General features: G+C 36.8%; 1 protein-coding gene and 1 pseudogene across 8 annotated transcripts; one reads left to right on the top strand and one right to left on the bottom strand.

Moving 5' to 3' along the window:
* Nucleotides 1-19842, top strand: part of LOC137239607 (probable ATP-dependent RNA helicase spindle-E) — a 36670-nt pseudogene extending 16828 nt beyond the window's left edge.
* On the bottom strand, nucleotides 5335-11770 carry LOC137240219 (protein transport protein Sec24C-like). 8 transcript variants are annotated; one of them, XM_067766205.1, is made up of 11 exons: nucleotides 11549-11770; nucleotides 10859-10924; nucleotides 10321-10797; nucleotides 10031-10256; nucleotides 9754-9970; nucleotides 9341-9681; nucleotides 9000-9287; nucleotides 8762-8940; nucleotides 8569-8706; nucleotides 6580-6929; nucleotides 5337-6520 (listed from the first exon to the last, which is right to left on the bottom strand). In XM_067766205.1, the coding sequence occupies exons 4-6, from the start codon at nucleotides 10162-10164 to the stop codon at nucleotides 9370-9372; spliced, it is 663 nt and encodes a 220-aa protein (XP_067622306.1). In that variant the 5' UTR covers nucleotides 10165-10256; nucleotides 10321-10797; nucleotides 10859-10924; nucleotides 11549-11770; the 3' UTR covers nucleotides 5337-6520; nucleotides 6580-6929; nucleotides 8569-8706; nucleotides 8762-8940; nucleotides 9000-9287; nucleotides 9341-9369. The 8 variants fall into 8 exon arrangements, with proteins under 8 accessions (XP_067622309.1, XP_067622306.1, XP_067622305.1 ...); XM_067766204.1 differs by having other exon boundaries at nucleotides 10859-10997; nucleotides 11549-11566; XM_067766203.1 differs by having other exon boundaries at nucleotides 10859-10997; nucleotides 11482-11564.
* Nucleotides 19843-22231: the final 2389 nt, after the last annotated feature.

Here is a 22231-nt window from a genome sequence, read left to right as displayed (position 1 = left end):
ACTTATTGTCAAATCGCTTTTTGCATGAATGAAACGCGTCCTTTTTATTTATATAATATTTAATTAATAAATAATTCATATTTATAATGGTTTTTACATTTCTTCTTTTTTCCGTATGACCCTAGTAAATTTTACATATGTGTATATTGACATGTACAAGCTACATAAACACATTAACGTCTATTTATAGTCGTATCCTTGTTTCGAAGCTCAGAGTGATGCTGCCCAATTTTTCCTGCGCTGGTGGTGTTGTTCAAAATCAGATAACTAGAATGAGGACCTGGTAAAGTAACTTCAAGTGAACCTCCACCATGCCGGCGTGGCATGGGTACCCGAAGATACTTCGTTGTTGCATTTACAGAGAACATAAGATTATTGATGTTACGAAGTAAATTAGACGTGATATAAACACAAATAAATGCAGGTGACTGTTTAATCCATTATGTGAAGTTCTTGAATGGATTTGCAATTTAAAAAGGGCAAAGTATTGCTAAAACTGCTTTCTCCGAGTAAACCGGGAACGAATTGATATGACTACGCCTATCCTTATTTAGCAGTAGTGTCGAGCACCAGTTCCGTGTTGGACAGGTAAATACACTTTTGGCTGTCTCCAAGTTGATCATATCCTAGTACTCGTTTGCTGCATCTCACCAGTACATCTAATTTTCCCAGATCTTCTGCGATCAGCAAGGGTATCTCCCTGAATAGTGTATTTGTTGCACCCTGCTGCCTGGGCGCTCACCTTTGAACCTTCTAGATTATCCCAACCTAGGTTATCTAACCAAATGCAGGTTATCTAACTAAATCCTCGCACATGATCATTACATTGTCTCTCCAATTACAATCATCGGCAAAGAGGTTGAAAAAGCCATCAAACTTGCTAAACCATCTAAAAAATATGGCCAATAGGGGATCCAGTTACCTGGCAATTGTTGGTTTGGTGCTGCCTACCTTCCGATATTAAAAGTTGTTGATTAGCACCACGTAGTGAGCTGCTCCCATGTCTACGCCTGCGTCTAGTGCCACGATTGCTCAAATCAGTGAGTTGTGCCGCGGAATTACCCATAAAACAGCCGTAACTATTACATCGCTTACATAACCGGTTGACTCTAAAGTAAAAACCAAAACAAAATATTACAAACAGTGTTTATGAATAACATATTTAAAGTGAGCTCTCACAACAACGTGATCGGCGGCTACATCCCCATGAGAGTAGTGTGGTGTTCCACCTTGTATAAGCGTAGGTACTGTATGTGCTCAACCGTGCAAATTAACATTAGCAGTAACATTTTTTACATAAATTGGTCCAGTTTTATGTGCACCAGGCGCTGGTACAAAATCTTTTGAATTTAGCTTTAATATAGATTGAATGTCCAGCTGTGTTCCGGTTGTGCCAATATGTAATGGGCTGCTCGGGCCTTTGGTACGGCTGTATAAGTATGGGCGGGTGTAATTGTATTACTAGTATGTTGCGTGGCCAAATTATCGCTGTTACTTGAACTATTGACAGTGTTGCTATGATTATTATTATACATATTTGTTGCGAGGTGCTGGCTTAAACGGCAGAGTATGAATAGTGAATCTTTGACTTCATTGATGAGTTGTTGATTATTAATCAAACTGTAATTGTTAACATGATTACTATTATTAGAATTCTTTATTTTATTTACCTAGGATTTTGGCGATCGAACCTTTAACTCCAATTGGTGACAAGAGGACTTAGTTGCCTCTAGTAAAAGCGCCAGGTTAACAAACGTATAAGGGTAATATACTTGCAACATTTAGAATTGCCTAAGCAGCTAACACTTGTGACAACATAAACACCCGTAGGCAAGGAATGTTTGCAAATCTCTTAACACACCCGGTTAAGCGATAGCTGGCGATCTATACAATGAGCTGTGAACTTCTTTTGTATGTTAATAAATTAATGAAAATTAGAAATTGATGTCCGGGTTAAGTCTACCTCTTTATATGTGCCTCTCTTTCGATCGTTAAGTGCATGTTCATTATTTCTTGCCCAAGGTGGTCGATATCCACTTTTAGTTTAATCTTGCTGGAATGTTTTTTTTTGCTATATTATGAGTGTGGTTTCCCAGGATTTAGTAGCGGGACCACCTTGGCCATTTTCCATTTTTCGGGGATGACAAAGGTGGAAAGGGACAAGTTGAAGACATATGCTAGATAAATAAATCCCTTTTTGCCTAGTATTTTAGGCATCGGTATGGCTATGCGGTTTGGACCCACTGCTTTGGATGGTTTAGCATGAACGATGGCATCCTAAACCTCTTTGGTGGTGATGGTGAATGGTGGCGAGATGTATTTATGTTTGTGTGCGCGTCTGTCCTGACATCAATATATTGCAGTGAATTAAAACGCAGCGGCTGCGCTGGCTAGGCCATGTTATACGAATAAAAGATGACGCTCCGACAAAGAAATTGTTTCTATCGGAACCCGCCTGTGGAAGCAGAGGTAGAGGGCGGCCCCCACTCCGTTGGAAGGACCAGGTGGAAAGCGATTTAAACTCCCTTGATCTGACCAATTGGCACCGGTTGGCAGAGAAAGGCAGCGACTGGCGTGCCTTGTTGGACGACCATAACCGTTTAAATGCTTAAGCGCCAATTAAGTAAGTAAGTAACGTGCGCGTCTGTTGGCCTGCCGTCCTACTTTGTCAACCCTATAATGAATTATATAATGTTTGCAGAAAGCGCTGGCGCATTCTTTCGCATCCGACAGTATTTGTCATAGTGCTTAGACGGATTCGATACGGAATTTAAGGTGGACCAAAGCTTACCCACACCGGCAGAGTGGTTAAAATCTTTTAAAAGCTCCTCCCATCCATAAGCAATCTGATGCGTTGGTTTATATCCCTTATTCGATGGTCGCCGGGCTCGTGTTGTCTTACAAGGTCACGAACTCTCGCTAAATTTGCGGCCTCCGTCTGGATTTCCGGGCACTGTGCACGCAGCAATATTAAACGACTACTACCACACAGAACCTAAGCGATGCATACGCGCCTTCCCTACATCTCCATTTCGATGTACTCTCACAGAAACAGGCCTCCCGACGATAGAAGAACGAACCAGACAGAACATAATGGAATTAAAATTCAAGCTTTTTAATGCAAGAATCCAGTGGTATATGAGTCAATTCTGCGGTAAGAAACAATAAATTGTTATCCCGTACATCAGCCATCCCAAGATTCATTAACATAGCGAGGAAACTGGATATTTCTATTAAATCTGAAAAGGTGAGTTTTGGCCGGCCTTCTCTTTGGATGAATTTCAAACCGTTTCTCATTATCGACATGAACAGAAATATTTTCGCTTCTTTTCCCCAGTAAATAAATGAATAAAAAAAAAACACAAGGTTTTTTTAAACAACTTGGTTTCGAGGATTCGACTGCTAATACGCTACCAAAAATATCGAGAGAGGTGCCAAAGGATGCGTCGACCCCTCAACTAAACTTTTACCAACAACTTATATATTGCTCGCTTATGGCTGAATTGCTGAGAAGGAAGATGCTTTTCCAGTCTTGTGATAATGCATCCTTGACCACAACCATCTGCATCTGTTGATTGTACTTGAAGAGGGGAATATTTAGAATAAATTGCCACGATTTTCAAACTTTTGCTGATTTGTAGGGGTAGCGGGGGTCCTAAAAATCATAAAATTATCATCCGCAACTCTAGGAAACTCTTAGTTTATGAAATATAAGCCTTTTAATTTCCAAATTTAGTAAAATTTCAACTTAAGTCCTGCACTTAAAATTCGGGTCGCACATGTCGATAGCGATATCAAAAGACGCGTATTTGCGTCAGGATTCAGAATCCGAAAGCAGAAACTACATTTTTTATCTCGTTTAAAAGTTATTCGCGGAAAACCCGTCGGTACTATTGTCGCTTTTTTCGTTGTTCCAATTAAACAAATGAAGGTGGTAAATAGTGTTGCCAGCTCCCCAGCAATATCTTTTTAACTTGGTAGAAGATTATAAGGTGGTGACACGTCGACATAAATGCAAACAAACATACACTATCAATGTATTTTGTTTTGTAATTCTCTGAATAATTTGAAATTAATGTATTTAATTGGAACAAGTGCAGAATACATACATTTGTCAAAAAATAAATAAAAAATAGGGCTTTATAGAGATTTCTATGCTGATTCCAGCGGTAATTCTGCGTAGAACACCTTTCTGAATAGGCGGCCTTCGGCCGCGCTTATAAAAATAAACCTGGGCTACGCCATGCCAAGTCCGGGTGTGTGGTATAACCATGGTTCAATTATGTACAGGTTGGCTCATCTCATCAGCTGATTTTATTTATGTCATTGCAAGGTCGAAGGGATTGTCAAAAGGAGATGGCAAACTCAAAATGAAACCAACACATTGGCAACATTTTACTTACACATACAAAAACTGCTAAGTTTTATGTTTCCATTCCATACCATTCGCACCAACACCAATACACAGATTTTGACAATTTGAACAGACATATTTTGTTGCTTTACAGATGAGCCAACCTGTATATAGTTGAACCATGGGTATAACCGTGGCTACCGCCACGGTGATGTCCTTCTGCGTAGTACACCCTTCTGTGCAGCACCCGAAATAATATTAGACTACAATTATTAAAAGTGTTTTACAAAAACAAAATACATTAATAGTGTATGTTTGTTTGCATTTATGTCGACGTGCCACCACCTTATAATGTTCTACCAAGATAAAGAGATATTGTTGCGTTCGTTTCGTTTTCTGTAGTAGATTTTTTGACAGCTAACCACTTTTGAGTTGGTAGCACTCATGGCTCAACTATATAGTTGGCTCATCTCTACAGCAATAACATACCTTTGTTCACATTGCCAAAATTAGCGTGATGGTGTTAGACGAATGGAATGGAATGAAAACATAAAACTTAGCAGCATTTGTAAGTAGTAAGAAACTACCCTGCAAAAACGCTCCACGTCATTTTACTAGTCATTTTACGGTCATTGTGACTTTCTGCAGCGGTTATATTCATAGTCACGTTTGCATGGGCGTGATGAACTTTTGTGACCAAATTTTCCGTTTCGTTCCTATTAATGTGATCGTGCATTCCGCTCCCACTTATAGGATGTGAGCATAGCACTGTGCTGCTCACACACGTCACAATGCTCGTCAAATGGCGGTCATTTTTCCGTCATTTCACTCTACATTTTCGAGCCATTTGACAATCAATTTTACTGCGGTTTTACCATTTATATAACCGCCATATAACGTGAATTTTACCTGCAGATTTACTTTACCTGGAGCAGCCATATGAATAAAATATGAACCAAAAAAATTGAATTTTCAATATTTATTATTTTCAATATTTATTATTTTCAATATTATTATATATGTACATGAAATTGGAACTTATATTAATCCAGTTCATATAAAACAGAAGAACTTTAATAATAAATAAACTCGCTTAATTGGTTTTTGTTTTCCAATCTCTTCTAAGCGAGCAAAAAAATAATATTAAGCTTTACAAAAAACTCCAATTATTTGAATAATATACAACTTAAAGCTTAGTAGAAATTCAGATCAAGAATATTCAAAGGTGTCGTGGATCAGATTGCTGTCGTAATTGATGAACTTAAAAATGTACGACTAGTAATTGAGTCAGACTTATTATTGTTCTAAATCTAATCATTCAAGCAATAATTCTGCAACACATAGCAGGAGTATTGATTGGTTTCAAATCTAATTCCGACAGCAATCGTATCACATCCCTTATTATATATGTACGTGATATTGCAACTTAAATTAATACAATTGATATAAAGAAAAGTAAGTACTTTAATAATAACATAAACTCTCTTAATTGGTTTTTGTTTTCCAATTGAAATCTTTTCTAAGCGAGCAGAAAATAATTTTAAGCTTTAGAAAAAACTCCAATTATTTGAATAATCTACAACTTAAAGCTTAGTAGAAATTCAGATTAGGTTTACTCTTTTTTCAGATCAAGAATATTCAAAGGTGTCGTAGAATCCGATTGCTGTCGTAATTGATGAATTTAAAAATGTACGACTTGTAATTAAGTCAGACTTATTATTGTTCTAAATCTAATTATTCAAGCAATAATTCTACAACCCTTAGCAGGAGTATTGATTGGTTTCAAATCTAATTCCGACAGCAATCGTATCACATCCCTTATTATATATGTACGTGATATTGCAACTTAAATTAATACTGTTGATATAAAGAAAAGTAAATACTTTAATAATAAATAAACTCTCTTAATTGGTTTTTGTTTTCCAATTGAAATATTTTCCTGTGCAAGCACATCGCTAACCTGTGTTGGCAAAAGATATGATTATACTGTCTTCGATAGATAGTCGGACGAGCCGTTACTCGGCGAAGTAGAGATGACCGTTGTGTCGGTGGCAGCTGTTACAACAGCAGTTTCTAACTTTACACCATCCGTACAGTGTGATGAATGCTTCACTGCCTTTTCCAATTGCTTGGCGCCAGCAATTTTTGGTGTTTGTAAAGCTTTAGCTGTAATGCAAATATATAGATGGGTTAAAGTGGTTTTCGTATGTTGGTCAACAACTCACCCTATACCATCATCACGGCCTTCTCATCGATTTTGAATATGTGTACTGTTTCAGTATTCAGACCCAGTTCGTTTGGTGCAATATTTTCGATTTGATGAATGTGTATACTATCCGTTAGGCAGACAATTAAGTGCGTTCGATTCATTTATATACTGTGGGTATTTGAGCCGTAGACGCAATGGCAGATATTTTGATTCTTTTTGAAGTGTAACATTTGTAAACAGTTGGGTTTCTCTGCTGTCACTATCACCACTAGAGAGCTATTGAAGAAACGCTCGACCAAGATAATATGTTGCGATTTACGCGCATAGATTTCTTCCACATATTTACCATCCAATAACGAAATGAAACTGTAGATGAAGAAACATTTTATAAAATTTAATAAAATCAAAAAATGATAGTTGTGCTAAAATGGGGTAACGTATTGTATGTTAAAGTATAGCGAAGTCTCAGCGGCTTTGTCCTGGTCAAAATTGAGTTTGAATAGGTTTTATTCTTCATTCTTAGAAACATGTACGAAGGTACCTGGTAAGATAATAAAAATCCTCAACGCTTTTTTTGCAATAACTTAAAAAACTCATATTCAAACTTCTGCTTAACTTCTACATATCAAAAGCTACCTTTACCACAAGTAGTCACTATTGCTTCTAAGCCTATGCTATTGTTTCCTACATCGATGAGCTTTGTAATAAAAAAAAAAAAACAGCTATCTCCCCAATCTCTCCAGTTTTGTCGCCTCGCGAAACCTGATATTGTCACCAACCAAATCATTGGTGACCTTATTTAAAACATGGCCGCGCCAAATGTCGACCATATGACATTACCCAGAGCTGTAACAAACATTTAATATAATTCGATAAATCCGCAGTACTTGGGGTAAATATAAATAGACGTTTGCATGGTACGCGTCTCCGATATGGTCGCCAAGCCTAAAGGTTACTCACTGGAAGAAAATACAGGCCTGCCAAAATGCTGCTCCCAAAACCGCTACGGGCTGCCTTCTTATGTCCTCGGAACACCACCTGCACAATGAAGCGAGAAAACTCCCAATAAGGGAAAGAAATGAAATGCTAACCAAACAGTTTCTGTAGAATACCCAGAAACCTGGGCATCCCAACAGACATCTGATTGTTGATCCAACACCACTTAGGACCTTAAAGAGTAATCTCCGTAAGCAGTATGAGGAAATACGACACCTGAGAACTCAGCCGTATGAAGCAAAAAAACAAGCAGGTCCATGGTGAACTCCACAAACAGGCGTCGTACCTTTATGCTAGGAATTGCCCGGTGAAGTACTCAAAGAACAGTACCCAAAACTTGCGGAAGAGGACCGCATACTCCCCAGGGAAAAGCGAGTCACTCTAGCTCAACTTCGTTCTGAATACTGTAACAGGTTAAACTCTTACCTATCCAGAATCAACCCCGACATACAAAATGTATGCCCCGCTTGCAATGTGTCCCCACATGACACCATCCATCTCTTTAATTGTAATGTGGAACCAACGCCTCTAACACCCCTTTCCTTATGGTCCACCCCTGTTGAAACGGCAAGTTTCCTTGGACTCCCGTTAGAGGATATTGATGACAATTTGTGATCGGTCGCGGCTATTAGGTGGGGCGACGCACTGTTACAACAACAACAACCATCTCGGGAACGATTAATATCATCACTTTAAACCTCCTAAGCCATCCCGCCCCACCCCCTATTTACACGAGGAACTTGGGGTCGCCATTACACATTACACTGAACGAGGCCACGGCGACGTTACTGATCAGTTTAACGCCTTACAGGTAGTTGGCAAAAGAAACGGCATATACGACCAGAAGGCACTCGAAGACGATGCCTCAAAACTACAACCAAAAGCAATAATTATCATTTCACTGACACAAATTTTATAGTTTTTTCTTCCGGAGTTGGACACAATCTTTTCATAATATTACTTAACAATTTAAGATTATACATTTTTTTCAATTTGTATTTTGACTTACCAGCAACAACAGAATCATGTTTAATTGTACGCCGCACAATCATTATAGCATCATGTAACGAAGCTCAGTTTCTTCCAAAAATTGTTCGGCACCGCCACGTAAAATCAATGTATGTATATGTTCTATCATTAACGCAACCTTTAAATAATTATAAACTATAAAAATGAAATTAATGTCAAACCCACTATCAAACCTTGGAAAATGTTGAAATGTTCACCACCAACTTGACGTTCTTCAAAGTAATCACATTGACCCAAATCACTTGAATTAATATCATTAGCTTCAGTCATAACAGCACCACCACAAGCTTTCATTGTACGTTTCAAATCTTCTTCTGGTACACCAAAAGAACATTTCACGATCTGCAAAATACTGTGTACCAACATCACCAATTGGTAGTTTAGAAAACACAACATTGGCGCCTTACTTACCTAGTTTATTGTACAGGAGACGCCATTCAGCATTAACAATTTTCTGATACTCTTGGACATTGGAGGACATTGCTGTGGCAGAGCATTTTTCCAATAAAGCACTTTGGTGTTCCTTTGATTGGCGCTTCGACATGTACAGCCATGTCATATTTTGGTCATGCATAATTATTATGCTTTACGTATAGCTTTAATGATGATACGTGCATGCACGCCTTCCTCAAAATTTGGTTTAACTTGTTTTAAGATTTCACCTGCTTAAAGTACTACTGAAGTGGTGCCGTCGCCGACCTGATAAGAGAAACATTTTTATTCTACACATTCTAATATAACAAAAAACTTACCTCAGCATCTTGAGATTTGGCGATGTCGATTAGAGTTTTACGGCTGGATGCACAATATCCAATAGTTTCATAATTGTTGCCCCATCATTTGAAATTGTGGCCTTACCACTGGAATCAACAATATGCTTGTCCATACTACGTGAACCCAATGTAGTGCGTACAGCGTCCACAATTGAATGCGAGGCATTGATGTTGGATATGACTTGAGGTTTACCTTGAGAGCTATCGGTACCCAAACATTTTTTACACAAATACTCATGTACCCAATACAAGTTCAGGACGTTCATATTTATCGACACGCTGTCCGGTGTGGCCCAAATGTTGGAAATATGCAGTTGGCACTGTTGAGAAAAAATATTGATCAATGAACACAAGTAAAAGTGAAAGATTTTTTTTTTATCATCTGTTGTTACTTTACACATTAGACATTGGAAACGACGACCAGCATCTACAAGTTGCATATGAGCCTTGCAACGATTACATCTAATTGCACCCAATTCACCAAAATTTACAATGGGTGGCTCATATTCACCCTCAACGGTGCGTGCCATTGGTGAGACGGCAAGTGTACTGGACAAAGCTGTTGTTTTTAAGAAATCAGCTGTTGCAGGTATGCAATACAAAGACGACCTGCAAAGAAGAAAGATCAATGTAATTGCCAAACAAAACATTAATTTCGATTATCGATACCTAAGGTAACGTGGCGAGGAGTTACCCTGATCTTCTACCACATATTTTGTGGTCACCAATGGTGGTAATAAACCCTGTTCATTAGTAATAAAAGCACCACCAGCGTTTTTTTGATTTTCAATGATAACGCTCATCGGATTTGGTATCTGATCGGGATCTAAACGGCGTTGGGCTTGATCATACTGTTGCGGCTGTTGATATTTACCAGTACAGGTGCAGGTGGTTGCTAAAGAAAATAACACAAAAATAATAATCAGCAAATTTGTAAATTATTAGTTGTATTAGCATACATTATAACTGGGACGTCCGGACGTGTCCGGGTATTGGGGGTTGACCCGGCTTGGGTGGTTGACTGAGCATTGGCGTCTGTCCAGGTTGTGTTGGTGGCATCATAAAAGCCATCAATAACAAGTGCCAAGAATATATCCGCGGCATACCTGCCGACCAAAATGATTCAAGGGGTTGTGATTGCCAACCTCACCTACCCCTGGCGAATCCTGTACCTAACAATTTGGTGTGAACAATTGGTGCCAGTTAACCCTCTGAAATAATCGGCGCAATTGTACGCCATTGTGTTGGCATTAATTTGGCAAAATAAAAACCTTTTCATCCTCCTCCCGTGCCCATTCTGTCTTCTTTATGCTAGGATCAAGCCATTCGTACCAGCGTGCCTTACATTGCTTGGCAGATTTGCGGTGCAGCAGTGATGCAATACGTGACCACTGGTTTTTGCCATATTTCATTACAGCTGCTTTGAGGATTTCATCCTGAAAGTTATCAATTTAGTTAATAAACGGCCAAGAGTAACCAGTCGCGTCAAATGCTTACCTCAGTGTTTCTCCACACACCACCTTTTATCATAATTCGTGGCATGGTGCTATATAATTGTGAATTCTTTCGATGAGCACAAAAATCAAATCAAAAATGTTTGTCGAAATAAACAGCAAAAATCATTGTATATTAAAGGCTGGGAAAATTTTAGAATAGCACCCCCCGAGTTCGGGGTAAAACTTGGTATCAAATGAAAGGGTTCTCCCGATCACAAATATATATATTTTAAAGTGCGCAAACTTATAATTTAAAAGTTATTTGTTGTTAAAGTTTGCAAATTTAGCAAATTTCTATAGCACTTTAAATTACAATTTACACATCTTTCAAAACCTTAATCCACATACATATCTATATAAATTAGCAACGATAAACTTAAATTGCATTTTTGTATATTTCACATTTCATTTTTGCATTGTTTTTACTTATTATAAATGTTTTTATTAAATCAATCGCGCTTTTGTAGCAACATGCACATATATATATATATATATATATATATTTTATTGATGACATTACAAAGCTGTGCTCTGCCACATATATATACGTATACACATATAAAATTTGTATAGAAATTTGCAAACTTTAACACCAAATAACTTTTAAGTTATAAGTTTGCGCACTTTAAAATATATATATTTGTGATCTGGAGAACTCCCTCTTCAGTTTAAATCTTTCCGGAGATATTACACTTAAAACTCTGAAAATTGAAAAAATTTCCCACCACCAAATGTTTTGCTGTCTCTGCTGAATTAGAAATGGCGGATTTTTTTGCACGCAAAAATGACGTATTTTGCTATCCCTATAAAAATAATAGGTGCGAGAGAGCACGATACATTGTGGGAAAGCTAAATTTGTCAACATGCTATTTCATTTGGAGAATTTTTCATTCCAAATCGTCACCCCTGTCAAAAATTCGTGTGGCTGTGTGCGTTTTTGGTCACACGATTTTTGCAGGGTATTGTAAATTCGTTGCTTTAAGTTTGCCATCTCCTTCTGACAATCCCTACTCCAGTCAAATGAAAAAAATAAAATCAGCTGGTGAGATGAGCCAACCATATAGTTGAGCCATTGTAGCACTGAACTAAATACGAAAGAGTAAACAACTTGAAGATGATGTAAGGAAAATAAACAGTTTGCTTACGTGCGAAACTATTTAAATGGTAATAATTCTATCAGTATCTTAAAATTTTGTGTACGTTTCTTCTTATTTTCTACAAAACAGATGTTTTTTATTAGTGCTGCCAGTGTTAATCTAGATCGTTCCAATGAGATTTGAGCCAGAGACAGAGCTCGATAAACCAATGGAACGGCCCTAATATCAGTAAGGATAGATTAAAGTTTTTAATATATTTAACCCGAAAAGTGTTCTATAAATAGGGCTCCACAATTAACTCTTTTCTGAGTGGCCAAAGGCACAAGGGACTCAAGGAGATTTCAGATAACTAGAATCAGGGGTACCCGAAGATACTTCGCTGTTGCATTCATAGAGAACACAACATTATAACAAGGGATAATTGATTGATGTTACGAAGGAAATTAGACGTGCTTCAAAAACAAACAAATGCAGATGACTGTTTAATTCAAAAACAACAACAACAACTGTTTAATTCGTTATCCGAAGTTCTTGTATGGACGTGCAGTATGAAAAGTGCAAAGTACTGCTAAAACTGATTTCCCCGAGTAACCCGGGAACGAATTGATGTGACTACGCCTATCCTTCTTTAGCAGCAGGGTCTAGAACCAGTTCCCTGTTGGACAGGAAAATAAACGTTTGGTTATCTCCAAGTTGATCATATGCTATTACAGAATATACTCGTTTGCTGCATCCGACCAGTACATCCAGATTTCCTTATGGATCTACATTTGAAGGCGCTTAGTTAGCTGAAATCGCTTACTTAAACGATGATTCTAAAGTGAAAACCAAAACAAAATATAGGTTAGGTTGAACTGGCGGGTTCATGACGTCCTCACATATACTGAATGAGTCCGTAGTGTTACCAGAAGTTTGTTTTAACGACCAAGCTAAAAACCCTATCAACAACAAGGACATGTTATAAAATAACTCCTTCCTCTTGACAAACACCAGAAGCTTCCTAGAACTTAAGCCACTTGCTGCTTCTAGTTCTGACAGCTGTCAGCTGGAGTCTTAGCCTGGCAAGCGCAGGGCACGAGCACAGAACGTAATCGATCGTTTCCTCCTCCAACCCGCACTTCCTATATCTGCTATCACTGACCAAGCCTAATTTAAAGGCATATGACGCCAGAAGGCAGTGACCAGTAAGAATACCCGTCATGAGTCTACAGTCTACAGTTTAATGATAATGAAAATATAAGAATCAGTGTTTATAAATAACATATTTTAATTAATCTCGTACAACCACGTGATCGGTAGCTACATCGCCATGTAGATAGTGTGGTGTTCCACCTTGTATAAACGTAGGTACTGAATGTGCTCAACCGTGCAAATGGACATAAGCAGTAAACGCGATTTTTTTTTGCCTTAAGAGAGCGTGCTTAACGCGAACAATATCATGTTATGGCACACCTTTGGTGATGCAAACAATCAGACATTTCTGTTTCTAATGCTTCTAGGATAGCAACAGCAGTTCCCGGTGGCGCCACATAAATAACAGTTCCATGCCGATCAGTTACCTTTTTTGCTCTGGCTACCTATTCAATTTTAATTCACATTACATTATCTACTATTGCAATTTTTTATCAATACAAATCAATATAAATTACCGAAGCAAATACTGGCAAACCAAGATGCGTAGTTCCCCCCCTTTTTAGGGAAATACATCCAACCAGTTTGGTACCGTATTCCAAAGCATGTTGGTTGTAAAGTTTATCTTTGTATCCTTGGCAAATGGCACGTGAATCTGCATTTAATTGTATATTTGCTCTGATTTTGGCATATTCTGAGCTGCATCGCAACCCGGCGGAGATGCTATCTATTAGAATAATATAAAATTTTTTTTATTATTTAAAAATGCACATACGTATGAATGAAAATCAGAAAGTAAAGGTAGTAGTGCAGTTTACGGTACCCACCCCAAAGTTGGGCCAAGATTTTCGAGTGAGGTATCAAAAGACGCGTATTAATCTCGAGAACAATAATCCGAAGGCGGAAAAGAAAAATTTTATTTCTGCCCGGAGATATTTGCAGTTGAATTTGGAGAAAGGTGTTCTGCGCAAAAATACTATGGATCCCACCCCCGGTTTCGGAGGGACCTGCGGGTCTTTTTTCGGTTTTTCGTTAATATCTTTTGAACGGGTGAAAAAAGTTAACTTCCGCTTTCGGATTCTTGATCTAGACGTGAATGCGTGTCTTTTGATACCTCACTCGAAAATTTTGGCCCAAATTTCTGTGGGTACCGTAAACTGCACTATTACCAAAGTAAATAATGTTGTTGTTGTTGTAGCTATAAGGACACTCCCCGTTATCGACTTTGCTGATCCTTTTCCGGATCGGGTACGTTCCGGGAACAATTAAGGTACTAGCCCGACCATATCGGGAGCGATTTAGTATGACATGATTCTATACAACTTAATGTGGTAACGATTTAAAAGATGGTGCACCACCTAACTTTTATCAAAAATTATCAATCGAGGAATCAAAAGACGCGCCTCGAGCTCCGTTTTTATTATTATTTGATATTTTTAAATTAGGAGATGCACCGTCTTGTAAAACGTTACCCTTAATATTATTTTTGGCGAAGGCCGCCAACGCAAAAAGATGGTCTCTGCAACAAAATTTTTAATTTCCGTCACATGTCACAACTAAAATTAACTTAATATTATTTTGGGCGAAGTCCGCCAACGCAAAAAGGTGTTCTCTGCAACAAAATTTTTAATTTCCGTCACATGTCACAACTAAAAGCACAAGATATTTTTCGTTATAAACAATGATATTTTGTCTCCGTTTCAAAATTTCCCGGAATAATTAATCAACTCTCATTTCGATGACAGCATGAAACGTCGATGTGTTAGTGGAGAGCGAAATAAGCTTTGAATGTGTGGGTGAACTAGTTACCTCCGTCTTGTAGAGATGTGTTAGTGGAGAACGAAAAAAGGCTTTGAATGTGTGGGTGAACTAGTCACCTCCGTCTCAAGGCGAATTCAGTAACAGGTGTTGTTATCCCAACTGCTGATTGCTTCTTCTTGATAATTTTCCATACAACGCCTTGTACAACAGTACGTCAGTTAATCGAATTCAATGAAGTTTTTTTCACTTGACATTCATCCGCACGGCGAATTGGTTGAGTTCGCTTTGCCATCACCTGGTATAGATTCACTTTGCCTCCGTCTTGAAGGATAGTTACCTCCGTCATTGTGGATAAAACATGTGTTACATCTTATCCGTCAAATGCCTGACAGGATGTTCAATATGGTTGCTTTTAAGCGTTTTCGCAGGTTTTTGACAGGGTGTTCAATATGGCGGCGCATAGGGCCGACTATTTCAGTGCGTAATAGAAGGAGATACAGAATGAGACAGCGATAGTCAATAAAAAATCAGGTGATCCATTCTATTTGTAATTTTGGCGTTTATGCAGATATTATCACATACCTTGTTTATACCTGCAAGAAAACCGTTCTGAAAACCGAGTTGACTGTCCCTATATCGATATCAAAACAACCGCCTTGAATTGACAGTACGTGACAGCTGTGAATTTCGTGGAAGTGCTAATTTGGAAGTTTTGTGAAAATATATTAATTTAACAAAATTCTATTTTTATCAACATATTTTTTGAAGTAAAGCAGTAACTATTACATAAATCAATAATTTTCCGTGTACGGGACTCACGCAAACAAGTACATAAAAGTAAAAGTAAGTTGTTGTGGTCATTGGAGCACTCCAAAAAGCAGATGCTATAAGTTAATTTTCTACAGGTTTTTGTTATTGCTTTAAGGGTTATTTTAATAATAAAAGTGTGAAACAGCGATGAAATTTAACAATAAAATACTTGTATTTGGATTAATAAAATCGTTGCAAAGCAAAAGATTGATAGTCACAAATCATCTTGTAAATACTAACTCCTGCGTTGAGAAGTGCTTGAATGAAAGAAGAAAGAATATAAGAGCTTTGCTTCTGTCCCAGGCCAGTCTACCAAACATACTTTTTTCTACAAATATACATCGGAACAGAAATTTACATAAACGCCATAGAAAAGAAAATTTCTGGTGGTTTCTCCTGCAACCAGAAAATGAAGGTTGCTACATCGAGGCTTTTCGAATGAGCAAAGTCTTTTACATTACTCTGTAGTAAATTGGAACCCTTACTCCGAAGAAATTGCATACGTTGCATCACACAACCTCTTCCTATAGAAAAACAGGTAGCCATATGTTTATACAAACTCGCTTCCTGTGGAGAATACCGAGTAGTTGGTGATGTTTTTGGTGTTCACAAAAGCACAGTACATAAATATTTTCATACCGTTGTCGCCGCTCTCCTCCAAGTACAGACAGAGCTAATAAAGTTCCGGCAAATAGATGACGCTTTGAAAATTGCTGCTGAATTTGAGAAGAAATCTAATATACCGAACATTATTGGTGCTATCGATGGTAATTATATTTAGCTCTTATTACTAGAAAAAAACAACTAGCGTCAATATTATACAAGGATAATATATTTTATCAATTACTATTATATTTTGTAGGTACCCACATACCGATGTTGCCGCCTAGTGAAGGGTACTTGGATTATATTAATAGAAAGGGCTGGCCTTCGATTGTAATGCAGGCAGTTGTGGACTGCAATTATATGTGAGTATATCTTTTGTTCAATACCGAAAGGCCCGAAGCGGTTTTGTGTAAAATTTAAAATCCCAAACTCAAGTAGGGTCTAGGGACAAAGAGATCTCTCAGCTCCTTTTATAATTTGTTAATGTTTTTGAAACGATTCTTCGCACTACGTAACTATTATTATTATTAGGCCTTTATACACGACGACCTTTTCGATCTTTTGTGCTTGACATTTGAGCTTATTGCTCTGGGCGGAGGCTCTTTATGTATCTGAGCACCTTCGCAGGCTTTTTATCCCAAATCACAAAAGGATTTAGAGTCACACCACCTAGGTGGGAGAGTCTCTATCTTGCTAACGCAACGCATTCGCAGAGTATATGAACCCTAGTTTCATCGTCCAGCTCGCAAAATCGACAGATTGGTGCATCCGATAGATTTAGCTTACTGAGGTGATAACGTAGACTGCAATGCCCTGTATAATAACCAGTGAGAGTTCATAGATCCTCCCTTCTTAAGTTAATAAGCCTCGCCGATGCTCTTTGTGATGGCTGTATAAAGCTGTACAATCCTGTAGAAAATAGTTCCAGGATGGTGAAGTTCTGCGGCTCGTAATATTTTCTCCAGTATAAATTAAATAAATCGCACGATAGTGAGTCATCCTGTCTGAAACCTCGTTTAGTTTCGAACGGCTCGGAGAGGTCCTTCCCAATTCTGACTGAGCTGATGGTGTTACTCAACGCATAGCCGTATTAGTTTTGCAGGGATATTCGGATACAACGGCATATAGGCAACTCCTTTTCATGCTGTCGAAGGAGGATTTAAAATCTACAAAGGTGATTTGTGTAGATTTTCTTTTTACGGTTTTTTTTTTTCAAGATTTGCAGATTACAGGATCTTCTTTCTTGTGGATTGGGCAGAGAACACATAGATTCCAATCGGCAGGCATTCGCTTTATGAGCTCCTCGCCGCCGAACTTGATTAGCTCAGTCGGCAACCCATCAGCTCCCGCGGCTTTATTGTTTTTTAATCGGGATATTGCTCTTCGTACCTCGAATTAAAAGTACAAATTGGAAGTAGACCAAAGTGTTAGAGAGTGGATTCTACTTAACACTAGAAAAGACGAATTGTATCGTGGAGGTTCTCCACATGCGATACATATATTGGTACAGGTGGTGCTTAAGCGTTTATAACGGGATTGACTGTGCGTTTATCTACGAAACACTTTACCGCCAATTCGTGGGTAGTGCATCTGTCTCCCTCTAGAAGGTCCGATTCAAAGGGCACAGTAGATGTTAATTTGTACTGCCTTATTTCGAAGTGATGCATACGGAGATAGCCGTTAAAGGCCTGGGAGTGAAACAAGGCTATTGATAAGAGCCCCACTCAAGATTTTAGGGAATTTAAATTCGGTAGCCCTAAGCTATCGGCAATCTTCGTTGATAATTCTGTTTGGGCCTTTCAATAGTATTGAATCTTGTGCAATGGTGTATCATCATTGCACTTGTATAATTTTTTTTACAATGATGTTACACCTTTGCCCAAGATTTTGAGCACCCTTATTATGTAAAAACGAGTTCGATTCAATTTTCATTTTAACAGGTTTACTGATGTCAGCGTTAAGTTAACTGGAAGCACTCATGACGCAACCGTATTGAAAGAGTCAGGGTTTTTTACAAACTCTTCGAAACTCATTCCAAGATCCACAAAACTAATTAACAATGTAGAAACTCCATTATTTCTTGTTGGAGACCCAGCCTATCCATTGCTTCCTTGGCTGATGAAGCCATATACTGGTAATTTAAATGCAGAAGAAGAATCTTTTAATTGTCATTTGAACACTGCTCGAATTGTAGCGGAAAATGCGTTTGGCCATTTTAAAGGGCGATGGAGATGCCTTGCCAAAAGGCTTGATGTCAATCCCAGTTTCGTTCCAAAAGTTGTTCTAGCTTGCGCTGTATTACATAACTTTGTTGAACAAAAAAAGGAAACATATCTGGAAATTTGGTCACAATCGTCTCAAAACCTACAAGAATATCCACAGCCTCAAGACACCTTTTCAACTGAAATAATTTCAGAAGAAAGTATGCATCCAAAAGATTTAAGAAACAATTTAAAAAAATATTTAAAAGATAATTTTCCTTTGAGGACAAGTCACTATAATCATTCACTTTAATTTTAACAAGGAGCGGTATCGTCGTACCCTTCATGATCGAAACCCATTTTGACTCAAGCAATAACTACGAAAATGTCAGTAATACAAATTTTGTTAGCGTTTTGTTCATTCCTTCGTTTAAATTCATTAATTATTACAAATTGATCTGTATATGTATTTTATATATAACGTATAAACTTTAAGTAAAATGTAATAATATAATAAAATAAAAGTAATGGTATGTTAAATACAAAATCAATTCAATTGATCAGTCAATGTTTGCATTCAGTTTCTTAAGCATTTAAAAGCGTATTGCTTTCTATTCACAGCATAACAAAACTACACGTGTCAAACGATTTGATAACAATATTAGAGCCACTGTATGCATTTAATCTTTAATTAGTAATAATATAAATGAAAAAAAAAAAAAATTTATTCAATTAACTGTATACCAGAGCTATTAAAAAATTATTTTGTGTGTTTCGATTAGATGCCAAAAAAGAAATCTGATAATATGAGCCATTAAGGATAGGGTTCCCCGTACCAACAAAACAGACCATTTTTTATTCCGATTTGTATAACTTCTAAATTATACGCTTGAATATTTTTTTTATTATAATATTAATAGCTAACTTTAAATGACAATTGAATTGACTTCTCGGCTAAAAAATTTATTTTCTTTGAATCAGTTACGTTTACATTAAATTTAAGTAAATAAAGTATCTAACTGATTCAAAGAAAATCTATTTTATGGCTGAGAAATCAATTAAAATTTCATTTAAAAATTTTCAAGTTTATTATTAACGTAGTAATAAACAAATTATTTTTCGCATTTTTTTATTCACATTTTAATGTATCGATAATAGGAATATGGCTCATATTATGAGATACATATTTCGGCTCTAAAACTTTTAAGCGTGATTCCGTAAGGAAATGTGTAGTATGTTTTGAAAACATTTTGAATTTTTATTTAAGTTCTTTGTTATTATTATTAAAAATTAAAGTTGTGTTGAACATTGAAATGTACACTTACACCTTATTCATAAAAAATAAAGTAAAACTCTTATAATTGGAAACGTCTTTATAAGACCTTATAAACCTTTTCTCTGTTTTATGAATAAAGGCTGCTTTACACGAGCTGCATTGCGAGTGATATGGATATTTTTTAATATTCTTATTCGCGAATGCGAGTGATGGGAATATTTTTTATTATTCTTATTCGCGAATGTGAGTGTGAAAGAATGTATTTGAATATTCAAAAATGAGAATTTTCGAACCCTGGTTGTTCTTTTAAATATAAGTTTGAAAAAATTTCTTTGGGGTATAAGTAGGTATTCGCAGTTTTTGAAACAAAAAATCTTATTTGAGCTTATAGTTTTTCGCAGCATTGGGCCATATTAATAAAAAGTAAGCAATTGCTTTTTGTCAAGATTTAAAAAATTTGACATAAATTTGTATGGAGAAAGTTTCAAAAATTTAGTAAAAGCTCTAAAAACTAAACACTGTCCCTACAGGCGTGTTTAAGTCATACCAAAGTGGAACTCAACGTATACAATTTATAACGTCCGTATTCTTGAGCTGTGACAGCGCTTGTCATATTGATTTAATCGTGACTTTTAGCTTTATTCTGACCTTTAGTGCAGATTTTTTTCCAGTAAATAGCTTCATGGCCCAAGTTTATGATACAAAAAATGTAAAAAAAAGCTCTGTCACTGCTCAGAATACGGCCCTGCAAAAACGCTCCACGTCATTTTACTAGTCATTTTACGGTCATTGTGACTTTCTGCAGAGGTTATATTCATAGTCACGTTTGCATGGGCGTGATGAACTTTTGTGACCAAATTTTCCGTTTCGTTCCTATTAATGTGATCGTGCATTCCGCTCCCACTTATAGGATGTGAGCATAGCACTGTGCTGCTCACACACGCCACAATGCTCGTCAATTGGCGGTCATTTTTCCGTCACTCTACATTTTCGAGCCATTTGACAATCAATTTTACTGCGGTTTTACCATTTATATAACCGCCATATAACGTGAATTTTACCTGCAGATTTACTTTACCTGGAGCAGCCATATGAATAAAATATGAACCAAAAAAATTGAATTTTCAATATTTATTATTTTCAATATTTATTATTTTCAATATTATTATATATGTACATGAAATTGGAACTTATATTAATCCAGTTCATATAAAACAGAAGAACTTTAATAATAAATAAACTCGCTTAATTGGTTTTTGTTTTCCAATCTCTTCTAAGCGAGCAAAAAAATAATATTAAGCTTTAGACAAAACTCCAGTTATTTGAATAATCTACAACTTAAAGCTTAGTAGAAATTCAGATCAAGAATATTCAAAGGTGTCGTGGATCCGATTGCTGTCGTAATTGAGGAACTTAAAAATGTACGACTAGTAATTGACTCAGACTTATTATTGTTCTAAATCTAATCATTCAAGCAATAATTCTGCAACCCATAGCAGGAGTATTGATTGGTTTCAAATCTAATTCCAACAGCAATCGTACCACGACATACTTTATTATATATGCACATGAAATTGTAACTTAAATTAATACAGTTCATATAAAGAAAAGTAAGTACTTTATTAATAACATAAACTCTCTTAATTGGTTTTTGTTTTCCAATTGAAATCTTTTCTAAGCGAGCAGAAAATAATTTTAAGCTTTAGAAAAAACTCCAATTATTTGAATAATCTACAACTGAAAGCTTAGTAGAAATTCAGATTAGGTTTACTCTTTTTTCAGATCAAGAATATTCAAAGGTGTCGTAGAATCCGATTGCTGTCGTAATTGATGAATTTAAAAATGTACGACTTGTAATTAAGTCAGACTTATTATTGTTCTAAATCTAATTATTCAAGCAATAATTCTACAACCCTTAGCAGGAGTATTGATTGGTTTCAAATCTAATTCCGACAGCAATCGTATCACATCCCTTATTATATATGCACGTGATATTGCAACTTAAATTAATACTGTTGATATAAAGAAAAGTAAATACTTTAATAATAAATAAACTCTCTTAATTGGTTTTTGTTTTCCAATTGAAATCTTTTCCTGTGCAAGCACATCGCTATCCTGTGTTGGCAAAAGATATGATTATACTGTCATCGATAGATAGTCGGACGAGCCGTTACTCGGCGAAGTAGAGATGACCGTTGTGTTGGTGGCAGCTGTTACAACAGCAGTTTCTAACTTTACACCATCCGTACAGTGTGATGAATGCTTCACTGCCTTTTCCAATTGCTTGGCGCCAGCAATTTCTGCTGTTTGTAAAGCTTTAGCTGTAATGCAAATATATAGATGGGTTAAAGTGGTTTTCGTATGTTATTCAACAACTCACCCTATACCATCATCACAGCCTCCTCATCGATTTTGAATATGTGTACTGTTTCAGTATTCAGACCCAGTTCGTTTGATGCAATATTTTCGATTTGATGAATATGTATACTATC

The sequence above is a fragment of the Eurosta solidaginis genome, chromosome 2, assembly GCF_040869045.1.
Source record: "Eurosta solidaginis isolate ZX-2024a chromosome 2, ASM4086904v1, whole genome shotgun sequence".
Taxonomy (NCBI): Eukaryota; Metazoa; Arthropoda; class Insecta; order Diptera; family Tephritidae; genus Eurosta; species Eurosta solidaginis.
This window is presented reverse-complemented; position numbering and strand designations above follow the sequence as displayed.